This window comes from Rhinoderma darwinii, chromosome 3 (assembly GCF_050947455.1).
Source record: "Rhinoderma darwinii isolate aRhiDar2 chromosome 3, aRhiDar2.hap1, whole genome shotgun sequence".
NCBI lineage: Eukaryota > Metazoa > Chordata > Amphibia > Anura > Rhinodermatidae > Rhinoderma > Rhinoderma darwinii.
Genome location: NC_134689.1, coordinates 250,265,477 through 250,278,023, shown reverse-complemented (window position 1 = coordinate 250,278,023; position 12,547 = coordinate 250,265,477). Strand labels below are relative to the sequence as shown.

General features: G+C 41.5%; 1 protein-coding gene across 6 annotated transcripts in view; it reads right to left on the bottom strand.

Annotated features, from left to right (window-relative positions):
* Positions 1–12,547, bottom strand: part of VPS13C (vacuolar protein sorting 13 homolog C) — a 396,337-nt gene that overhangs the window by 265,246 nt on the left and 118,544 nt on the right. For all 6 annotated transcript variants that reach the window (XM_075857708.1, XM_075857702.1, XM_075857703.1 and 3 more), the window contains 2 exons: positions 7,566–7,707; positions 5,251–5,345 (listed from right to left, as the gene is read on the bottom strand). In XM_075857708.1, coding sequence (XP_075713823.1) covers positions 5,251–5,345; positions 7,566–7,707 — 237 coding nt within the window. The remainder of the gene's footprint in view (positions 1–5,250; positions 5,346–7,565; positions 7,708–12,547) is intronic.

Genomic DNA, 12,547 nt, shown 5'->3' with positions numbered 1-12,547 from the left:
CACCAAATGTTTCAATGTCAATGGGAGTCCTAATTGCGCACCAAAAAACGGGCAAAAACACACACAAAATGCGTAAAAAAGTGTGGAAATAGCGTCAAGAACTCCTGTATTTTAAAAAGCATTTCACAAGAAACGCTAGCGCATTTGACACATTTACAAGTCTTTTCTTTAGTGCAGTGGGAACAAGCCATAAGGCGTTCTGCTGCATTTTTTTGTGCCATTTTCCACTTTTTTTTTTGAACAAAAACACTGCGACCAGATGTTACTTTAACATCTATAGTGACTTATTGAAAAGGCTATTTATAAAGCATTTTACCAAAACATAAGCACATTTAAAAAAAAGAACTTATTTTGGAAAATACACCCCTCAAGGAATTTATCTAGAGGCGTAGTAAGCATTTTGACCCCACAGTTGTATTCCATAAATAAGTATGTCATTTCAGTGCCAAATCTGTTGCGCCCAGCTTGTGCCATTGTACATGGACACACACACACACACACACACACGTAGTTAAGTGGGTTCTCCAGTGTACGGCAATACCCCATATTTGGTCATGAACCGGTGTTTGGGCATACTGCCATGCTCGGAAGGACCGCCACTTGCCTTTAGGAGTGCGGTTTTTGCTTGGTAATAGTTACATTTGGGGTTTTACTAGTATTTCAGTTTATAATGTGGGGGCATATGTAAGCATTGTGGTGTATATCAGGGAATAATAAGATGGTATAATTGGGTAAATAAATAAAATGATTAAACCATTGAGCTGTGGTATGCTTTGAAGTAATCCTTTATGCACAGGCCAGGCGTTGCTCTTATAAACGGTGTCCATGCTTATCCCCCTTTTTAGAACACATACTGCACTTTTTTGGCCTCCATCCATAGTTTGCCGTTTGGGGAACTTCGCTGGAAGTGTGGCCCTGGTACAACATGGGCGGTCTTGCTTCCAGCGGAGTTGACGTTTTGGGGCAGATGTGCTTGGGTCCTCCCCTTTCTGGTTCCCAATTATTAGGGCCTTGGTAACCACCCCACAACTGAAGGAATGTTCCCGTCAGGGCTGGACATCGAGATTACACATTATACAATGCCATCTGTCTGATGTGCACAGCCAGCTTCTTCTTTTTTTTTTTTTTAATCACATCCTTGTATTTCACATGGCGCTATACGGCTTTTTGGATCATGGGACCTGGCTATATGGTAAATAGAGGTATCTTGCAAAATATCTCTAGTATTGCCTCATCTTTGGCTTCTTCACTAGCCCCATATGAAGCACAAGGTTCCAAAACATAATTTTCGCTGCATCTATGGTGTCATAGTTTTGGGATACGAGACCACCAAGAAACAGCGATTCTAGCATTATTTTTTTATTTTAGGACGTTCACAGTGCGGTATAAACTACATGTTAACTTTATTCTGCAGGTCAAAACAATTACAGCGATACCAAATTTATATTTTTTATGTTATCTTACTATTACAAAAAATAAAAAAATCCCTTTTCTCTCTCTAAAAAAAAAAATACAAAACTAATAATAAAATCATGTTTTGGTGTTGCAATATTCAGAGAGCCATAACTTTTTTAAATTTGCATTCATAGCGCTGTGTGATGGCTTTTTTTTTTTTTTTTTAATGACAAGCTGTAGTTTTTATTGTTACCTTTTTGAGGTACATGCGACTTTATCACTTTTTAATTCAATTTGTTGGAGGTAAGGTGACAAGGTGAAAAAAAAGCAATTCTGCCATTGTTTCTTTTTGCATAAACAGTGAGGTTAAATAATGTGGCCAATGAGGAGGCCATTGTTAGGCTTCCTGGTTGCAATAGGAACGATTGGCACCCCATGATCGCCCAATCCCTCCGTCAACCACTTGGATGACGCGGCCACTAGTGACCGCAGAATCTTAGAGTTTAAACGGCTGGGATTGGAGGTAACTCCGATTTCGGCCGTTGCAGATGATGGCTGTATATTACTGTGCCCACTTTATCTAATAATGCAGGATAAATAATGTGGTCTTTTATAGTTCAGGTAATTAGTAACGTGGTGATACAAATTATGTAGTTTTTTTTTTTTTTTTAATTACAAAGGAACTTGGTCATGGGAATAATTTTGTTTTTTTGTTTTTATTACTCTAAACTTTGGTTTATTTTTCTAAACATTTATTTTGTTCTTCTGATCCCAGGTACACAATACATTGCACTACTTATGTAGTCTGAGTCGACTGCGCTATTGATTCCATCGGAAAACCGGAAACCTGCCGGAATGGTGACGAACGGAAAGCACTAGCGATGTTTCCGTCACCATTGATATCAATGGTGACTGAAACGAAAGCTGTGCTTTCACTTTCCGTTGCGGGGTTCACCCGACAGAAATCTCAGACGGAACCCCGGAACGGAAAGCGAACGGTGATGTGAACAGGCCCTAACTGACATTTCCACTGAGGGGCAGCCTAGGAGGTCCTGCCTCCAAAGGGATACAGAAAGAGTCCCTCCCTCTGTCAACCACTCAGATGTCACGGTGGCTATTGACCATGGAATCTAAGGAGTTAACCAGCAGAGATCGGAGGTAATGGATCTTGGATGTTGAAGCAGGATGTCGGCTGTATATTAAAGTCGGCACCCACTGGGGATGGCGCTCGCACAGCTCGTGTGCCTGTGCCATTCTATGGGCATAGCTGTATGGCCACTTGCGAATATGTAGTTAAAATGGACGTACAGTTGTGTCCATTTGCAGAAAGAAGTTAAAAACACTTGCAAAGTTTTTTTTTGTCTTTACTTACTAAATATTAGCACCTATGAGCAAGGTAAGCAATTTAACCACATATAGTACCAGGAACAATATGAAATTTAATATGTTATGTAATTTAACGTAGTAGGCGTACTAAACCCTTAGTTCATTCAGGGTGCTCAAGTAATCCACCCAGCAGTATTAGAAGAGTGAAAATTTTTCTTTGTTGTTTTAGCTCTGCATAAAACCTTGTTCATACTGAGGAAAAATCATGCGGATTCGTGTGAATTCCGTTTCTAAAGTGCCTCCATTCATTTTCAAATGGCAAAACGTGCCGTAGTTCACGGAGGGGGGAATTTTTTTCCTCTGTTTTGAAATCCACGTTGAAGAAAAAATAAGTAGTAGAATGTCACTTCTTGATGCAGAATCCATGTCAAAGTTTCCAATTAAAGACTATGGGAGAGGAAAAAAACGCTCTAAATAAACTTTGATTTTATTTGAGAGCGTTTTTGGAATATCCAATTGAGAAGAAACTGCCATTTCATTACTAGGAAGGAGAGATGAAGCATCCATGGCTTCCTGAAGAGAATACTAGTGGGTGGGCATGGATGTAGGGTCACGGACAATTGTCTTTGCAGTTGGAGGCGTTTTTTGTTTTTTTACACTAGCTGATGTGTTAAGTTTACTTTTGAAGCATGTAGATGCCTTTATCCATGTGCTTAAATCATATTTTCCAAGTCGTATGGGGGGTATTACAACCTCCCCTGGGCTCGATTAAAAAAAAGCCTTAAAAAAAAAAAACACGTTGAAAAAAACAGCCTTAAAGGAACAGTGTCATCACAAATTTTTTTTTCATATGTTAAAGATGTTAGTGCTTTATTAAAAACGTTTATATTTATTTGTGTGTTTGTGTTTTACTTTTTCTTATTTTTACACTTTTTCTTCCCTATGGGGGCTGCCATTTTTTGTTCCATTTCTGTATGTGTCGATTAACGACACATACAGACATGGAATACGGCAGCCACAGTCCCATAGGGACTGCGAACGGCTCCCGTCCCATCCACTTCTGTGTACGCCGTCTGTGTGGGAACTGCGCATGCGCCGCTCCCACACAGTCCAATTTGAAATTGGAGCCGTCCGGCGCCATTTTCCTGTGGACCGGAAGTCGCGGCCGGACAGTAAGATTACTACTTCCGGTCGCGGCTTCCGGACTTGTGCACTTGGACCAGCGGCAGCAGACGGAGCGGACGGGCCGGAGGGAGCCGCGGCGGCAGGAGCAGGTAAGAGATTTCAATGTATGTTCGTGTACGTTTACTACTGTATGTAAACCTACTACACTGTGTGTTAGCTCAAAAAATGGCGACACACAGTGTAGGAGGATAGACCGTTCAAACCCCTCGTTTCTCCCGGCACTAGCCAGGATAAAGGAGGGGGGGATGCTGAGAGCTCACTAGAGCGAGGGCTTTTTACCCAATTTTGCAATGCTGCAATTTTGGGAATAGCTCCATCTAGTGACCAGCAATGGGAAATATTATAAATTAGAATCTAATTTATAATATTTCCTGACTCGTGAAAAAAAAAAAAATAAATTTGAACAATGTTTAATCACCTACACACTAAATGTTTAATTAAAAAAAAAAAAAAAATGTTTTTCTGGCAACACATTCCCTTTAAAAAAACAAAACATCACAGACTATTCTTAGCTCCCCTGGCGCTTCCGTAGCGAAGATTCCCTGCTTCTCCGGCTTGTCTGTTTAGAGCTGGCTTCCTGGGTACATGTTTCGTCTTATGTGACACTGCATCTTGTGATTGGCTGAAGCGGTCACAAAAAGTCAACTACTCCCTTTTAGTTGTAATTTTTGCTGCAAAATTGCAGCTATGCAATATGCTGAGGATTTTCCACCCACAATATACAAAACCCAGCTGAAAATATATAATTTTTTTATTTAAAATAATGCATAAAAAGTTCATGATTGTGATTAAAGGACGGGTGTCGTGAAAAACTTTTTTTATATCAAGTTGTTTTTAGTGTTTTATTAAAATACATTTTATTTGTGTTTCTTTTTTTTTCTAACTTTTACTTTGTGTTTATTTTTTTGTCATCTCTGTATGTGTCGATTAACGACACATACAGAGATGGAATACGGCACACACATCCCCATAGAGAATGCGAACATATCACTTGGATAAGTAAAAGCATTTCAAAGTTCAGATTTGAAAAACAGGGCTGCATCCTAAAGGCTAAAATCGGCTCGGTCCCTAAATGGGGTTAAGGGTATGACATGAGAAGACCACATCAGTTACGAGGTGTAATCTCCACAGATTATATCAACCTATCTCAGAGAGGAATAACTCTACTGAGTACTGCGAGGGTGGTGAAATAAGCTTTTAGGTTAACTGCAAAAGCATTTTGAGAGTGATTTCAAACTTTTAAACAGTATTACAACTTGAAACTTCCTGCTCTGCTTAAACTGCATGTGAAGTCATTCCGAATGCATCTTGTACCAGTATAATGCAGCGAGTACATCTACTTACCGTTTTGGGCAAACTAAGATTGTAAGAGCTTTCACTGTAACCTATTGCAGTAAAGAGTTTGTTCTTTTCCTCTGGAGTCAAGAGGTCATCAATTTCTAAAACAAATAATGGCACACATTTATTAGGCATGATAATCGGAATTAAAGATTCTATTATAATTAATGATTTGTCATCACTACAGCAACTGACAATAGTAAAGGGGTTCATCAGAATCATACGGTTACAGTACCATAGGCAGATCATTATAGGATTATTGTGTGTGCCATACGTTTCTAGTTTCTAGATCACTTTCTCCTTTTCTATGCCAAAACCAATTCAAGGTGTTGTCCAGAATCGACCATTATTATCTATCCACAGATTAGGTGATAAGTGTTTGATCCCGGGGAGCTCCACAGCTGTAAACCCCACCAATCGTGTGATGGGGGTGTCCTGAAACCCCATCACTACGTACTGCACCCCCCACAGTAAGGAGCTTGAATAGAGCGGCGGTCGAGCATGAGACTAATGCTCCACTCAGTGTCTATGGGACCAACAGAAACCGTCCCATAGACTTTGAATGGAGCGACAGCGAACTGACAATTTTACCTATCCTGTGCATATGTGATAATTGTCGATTATAAGAATAGCTCTTTAAAAGAAACTTAAACTTGAGAAAACTCTGCCTTCAATAGGTGAATATTTATCAGTGAAAATGTGCCTGATTTCTGGTGCAATTCTACGACAGGGTCCGAGTGTCGGACGATAAAAACTGCCATTTTGGGCCGTCTTTCCCGGCCGATTTTTACCCGTTTTGTTGCCACACACAGCCCCCTGGTAGGTAATGCCACCCAGCCCCCTGCAGGTAATGCCAGCCAGCCCCCTGCACGTAATGCCAGCCAGCCCCCTGCACGTAATGCCAGCCAGCCCCCTGCACGTAATGCCAGCCAGCCCCCTGCACGTAATGCCAGCCAGCCCCCTGCACGTAATGCCAGCCAGCCCCCTGCACGTAATGCCAGCCAGCCCCCTGCACGTAATGCCAGCCAGCCCCCTGCACGTAATGCCAGCCAGCCCCCTGCACGTAATGCCAGCCAGCCCCCTGCACGTAATGCCAGCCAGCCCCCTGCACGTAATGCCAGCCAGCCCCCTGTAGGTTGCACCGCCCCCCCCCCCCCTTCCAGGAGAAGTCACTGACTTCAATATCCATATATGGACAGTGTAGTCACTGGCTTCTCCTGGTGAGTAATCCCCGGCCACAGGGTCGGGGATTCCGCTTCAGAAGTGAGCGACGTCACTGTGTCCATAGATGGACAGTGTAGTCACTCACTTCTCCTGTAGCGGAGTCCCTGGCCACAGGGTCGGGGATTCCGCTTCACGAGTGAGTGACGTTGCTGTGTCCATATATGGAAAGTGTAGTCACACACTTCTCCTGTAGCGGTTACTGTTAAAGGAACATGAAAGCCACATGAAAGGTTCGAGACCAACAGAATGTGAGCTATCCTTACAGAGAAGCTCTTCATTTTGGCTCAAGAAGTAGGGTAGTGAGCAGAAGACCCCGTCCTTTTTGACTTGCATGTGCCCTAATGAAGCTTATGGTCAGGGCTTGCATTCAGGAGTAAAAACCCCTTAGTGTGAAGGGCAAAGTATGCCCCTAAACTATTAAAGACTGATTTGTAAAGGGGTTTCCATTGTTTGAATTGTTCAAATTACCGTAAATATATTAATTTGTATATAAAAAAAAAAAAGAAATGTAGAAAAGATGAATACGGCTAAAAGTATGGCCAATCTCTACGGAGTGAATGACAAACACTTACTGTAGGGTCTATTTTCCCAGGTTACCTGCTTAAGCAAATCTAATGTAGGTCTACAAATATTTTATTACATTTAGGTGAAATGTAGTTTTAATATCCAAGCTTAATAGAGAAAAAGTCCAAATCTTTTTCTTATTCATAATACTGCCTTTGTGTAAAAACGACACCGAGTAGCGTTATCCTGGTGGTGATTTTGAGTCTGCCTCGCTTTTATGTACCTACAGTTTTTCTACAACCTCGATATTGCATTATCTGGATGTCATGGGGCAGGGGGGGGTGTTTAAATTGAATAGGTCAATTTGGTCATGGATCCATAATCAGATCGTTCTGTATAATTTGCATGATCTTGTATTGCCATTTCTGACTGTTTCACTGTACTGTCAAACGTTTTGTGGTGCATTTGTTTCTTTTTATTTGGAAAATCAATAAAAAAAGATGTTATAAAACTACACCGATCTACTATAACAGTTCACTATCCAGGCTCTATTAATGTATGTAAAAAAAGTTTAGTAATGTGTTACAACTTACTTTCAGGAACAGAAATCTCTTCTGAGTCTTCTTTCTTAGATGTTTCTTTCTTCCCCCAGAATCCTCCAAACCAGCTTCCACTTTTCTTCTCTCCACTTGGTGATGCCTTCTTTGTCAGTACCTTTTGTCCTGACCGCACTACCTAAAAATGCAGTGTGAAAGAAAGTGAGCCATGTTTCTAAAAATATATCCTATTTAACAATTCTAGTCACAGGTATATATTTAAGATAACAAATAAACCTCCTTTATTCAAACCTATAATTAAAAATAGAGACTAAAACCCAGCTCTATATATTGAATTGGTACTTCAACATCATGGCCAGACCGCATGCATTTTAGCCAAATACTCCAGACCTTTGCCCTAAGTTTTATGAGGCCTCCGGTTCATTCTTCCATTTAGTCCGATATTGCCCTGAACTTATGGGCTATTGGTCCCAAATCATAAAATTTCTTCATAACACAGGAATGCCGGTTATGGAAGAGCCTGAAACCTGTTTTGTTTTTCTGGAACCCGAGAGTTAGTCTCCTATCTCAAACAGAATATTCCTAGTAGAATGTCTAGTCATAGCCAGGAAATTGATAAACTCTGGATAGCTGAGCGTATAACCATTTTTTATTAGTTCCAAACTTTATTGTTCAAGTTATAAGATACTACAAGCAATCATGCATGCCTCAACATTTGCCGCTCTTATAATGATTATTTTCTACTTAGACATTAATGCCATATATATATTTATGGCATATATCCAGGGTATGCCATATATGTCTGACAGACGCAAGTCCCATCCCTGAAACCCGCACCCATGTCGAGAATAAGACCCAAGAGTGAGGTGGCCGCTGGCTGCCGATTCCAGACGAAGACTAAGTGGAGAGGGGGGGCACACATAGAACATAATGGAGACAGCCATGTGCATAAGAGTTAAGGAAAACCTGGCTAGCTTTATGCTGTGTTGCAAAATTCTAAAACTGTTGTGACTGTATCTGGAACATAATGTGAAGATGCAACGTAACTATCTGTAAAGAGTGTCAAATGGTCAATTCTGTATGAGCTATTGATATAGATGTATAAATCTTGAAAGCACTGTACAGATAATCTAACTACTTGTAAAAATACAAATTATACATCCTGTAGAAATGTGTAAGTACGGGAAATGTTATGCTTGTCTTTTGAATGTTAAATAAAATGTTAAAAAAAAAAACAAATAAAGAGTTTATAAAAAAAAAAAAAAGTTAAGGAAACAGACGGGCTAGTGCGCTCGGTTATTTCTATAACTCCCATAGAACATAATGGAGAGAGCCGCCTCTTCACTTATTCCCTGACTAGAATGGATAGCCAACGACCGCCTACCCAGGTTGTCCACTGTTCTCGTGTATAGGTGCAGGTACCAGAGCTGGGACCCCATGTCTCAGACATTTATGACATATCCTGTGGATATGCCATAAATGTCTGAAGTGGGAATAACCCTTTAAAGTTGGCTTATACCATACATTTTACTTCTGTATTGGCTTCATTGGGTAAAGAAGTGTTAAGCTCAAGACTCCCAGTATTGGCTCATCTGTACTTACTTCACTATATGGACAAATTTGATTAAACTGTTTGGACATAGATACTTTTCATAGTATTGTTTCTTTATGTTTAAACTCTTTGTATTGCTACGATATGTATTCACTTCTCTGGTTCTCTATTATTGTTAGTCACTGTATAATGTCCTTCTTGCGTAGGATCACAAAAAATCTATTTGGTTAACAAAATTTATAGATTCACAGAATTAAATCACAGAGTAAAAAGAGGATATTTTATTACTCAGCTGTAAAATCCTATACTCACGGAGCTCAATGGGGGACACAGAAGACAATGGGTATAGACTCCTGCCACTAGGATGTGACCCTAGGCCTCTTACAGACTTCACGCACCTCCTGCATACACATAGCTAACCAGTTTCTATACAAGCAGTAGTAGCAACTAGGAGAAGGTAAACAGTAAACCTAGAACACAAGTCTTTATGGCTCAGAAACCGAAAACTAGTAGAATCCACCCAGTAAAGACAGTAGACGGCTTTAAAAAGTAACTGGGTGGGAGTGGTGCTCACAAGGAACTCCTTGAGTAAAGGACTGTGTAGGTGAGTAACAAAAAAATTCTCTGGTCTTGTTCATGTCATTGGGGGACACAGAAGATTGTGGGACATCCTAAAGCAGTGTCCAAGGGAAAGAACAAAAACATCACAGAAACAACCTGCATAGACTTTACACTGGGAAAAAACATTCGAGGGTGCAGTGTGCACATTGTAGAACGGAGTAAGGTGTGGAGAGAGATCTGATAGCAGTCTAACACGTCTGTAGAGCAGAGGCCCAATGGTGCAACGGCCAAGAGGCCTACACAGAACTTGTGGAAAAAGCGGTGCTTAGAAAAGCGGTGCTTAGAAAAAGAGAGCTCTTCTAAAGCGCAATAAGCCATGTAGAAAGGCAAATTAATCCTTGAAACAATAGCAGCCATGAAAGTGGCCAGAAAAATGAAAGCAGAGTCGGACCAGAAAAAAAACAAAAAAAAAAACAAATCCAGATAATGTAGAGAGCACTGTAGGATGGTAAGGACCGGAGGAAGAATGGCAGGAACTGCAAACACAGACATACGTCAGGAAGAAGAGACAGCCAACAATAAAAGGCTACCTACCAAGAAGAATTCAGAGAGATATCTCACGCAAAAGCTTAACAGGAGATGATTGGAATGGGCCAAGTACCAGGTTAAGGTCCCAAGGAGTAGTGGGGTGAACATCAGGGCAACCCCTTAGAGAAAGAACCCCACGCCAGAAAGAAAACCAAGGCCAAGCCTCAAATTCAAACTGAGGGAGAAAAAAAACCAAAACTAAATACTGGACAGGGAAGAAGAGGAAGAGTCATTCCTCCTCTAATGAAAGCAAGTTCTGTGGTAAATACAAGATGGAAAAAAGCCTACTGGACTGTTTGTGATGACTTAATCTAAGAAACCTGGGACATCTCAGGACTGTGGATTGACAAGACATGTTGTCAAACTTAGTGCTATAAAGTTGGTGGAAACTAAGCCAATATAGTAGGGCGACTCAGTCACACACTAGGAAATTTCGGCCAGTAAAATTTAACACTGGCATACCCCAAAAGCAGAGGAGGCAAGTCCAGTGCCACAAGGACAGATGGTATGTCTTGTGCCTCCAAGAACTTATCCCAGGAAAGACCAAAAAGTGTCCACATTGGATGGAGGAACTACTTGACTGGGATCTTCTGTTGAGGAAGACCGCTATCCAGTAGACCACTACCGGCATGTAGGCAACACATTGATCCAGGACGCAACTGAGCCCACAATAGGAACCTGGCTGGTTCTAACAATACTGCTGAGCTGCAGCTGACCTTGCTCAAGTAGGTGACCACAGTGGCACTGCCAGACTGGATATGATTGGACACCCCCTAAGTATTGGAGTTCAGTAAGAAAGGAGCGGGAAATGGTTGGAAGAAAGGGAACCCACGGGGCTGCACAACAAACCGCCAGGGAGAGAAGAATTGGATAATCCAGCTAAGTTGGATATCTATCCCAGCGGTACAGAATCGCCTGATAAAAGGGAACAAGTGTAGGGGAAGGCTTTAATAGAGGAAGTACACCAGGAACACACTGTAGTAAATACATCTGTATGGAGAGAGAAAGTAGCAAGAATGACTAGGATGATTTGAAGTATGTTCAGGTTTTGAAAAAGGAGGAGGCTTCACCATGATGTCTTCCAGGTATCGCATAACCGAAATCATCCTGAACCAGAGAACTGCCATTACCATGGCGGGCACCAGCTTGAGGACACGATGAGCAGACACCAGGCTGAGGTAAAGCCTAAAGGGAGCAACAGTGGGTCAAATATTGAGATGTAGAGATCTATTCTACCACAGAAGGGTGCAGGGGACTTCATCTGGAGCATCTCCTGGACTACAGTGATAAGGCTATATATATATATATATATATATATATATATATATATATATGAAAGCGATTCAAGATTTAGGATCAGGAACTACTTCTTAAAAAAAAAAAGTCCTCAGCCTATGTAAGGAGATGACAAAGCGAGCCTCCTGTCAAGAGAAGTTGACGATTAAGGGTCCAGGGTGGCTCAGATCTGGTCCTTTTTACATGTACTGCCGTGAGGGGTGCCTTCACACTAAGGTGTACTGGGCAGCTTAGAAAGCGCACATGAAGTCCCTAGCAGATACAGAGTTCCCAGGAAGGTTGGCCAACGCCAAAGATTGTGCCAAGTCCGGCTCAGTTGGTCCCGAACCAGAGTGTTGACTGTAGAGCAAATAAAAAAAGGTTTATACAGAAAGAGTGAAGGATGTCTCGCCGCTAAGGTATGACCTCTCCAGTAGCAGTAAATTATAACATCTAGAAAAAAATAGGGTAATCTGCATGACAAAAATACCCTTTGGTCATAACACATTTGCAACAACTGCCTAGCCATATTAGGAACAGAGACTAGCAATACCACCATAACTCTGCCTATGGAACAGGCACAAGAACTGTGTAGCAAGGACAGATACAGCGTTTAGCATTAGAACAATGACACCATCTATGTAAGCTGGTGCTTGCAACAGCTGCCTATCCATGTCTGGTACAGGGAGTTACCATGATACAATCACTTCGCCTATGGAACAGGGTAAAGCAGCTGGCCTGGTGCTTGCAATAACTACGTAGCTATGTCAGATACAGCATCTAAAACGATTACTCTGCCTGGGCAAGGGGGGAAAAGAGGCTGTCTGGTGTTTGCAGGAGCTGTAGAAGTTTGGGGAGGGGGTCGTTTACATTTACTTTCCGACGCCGACAGAGTTACCTCTTTGGTAACCTCTACGCTATTCATTCCGTCAAAACGACAGAACCCTTGCACAACTGAGACAAACGGAAACCATTGGGACCGGATCAGTCACCATTCAAATCAATAGTGATGGAACTCTTTGGTTTCCGTTTGTGTCAGTCA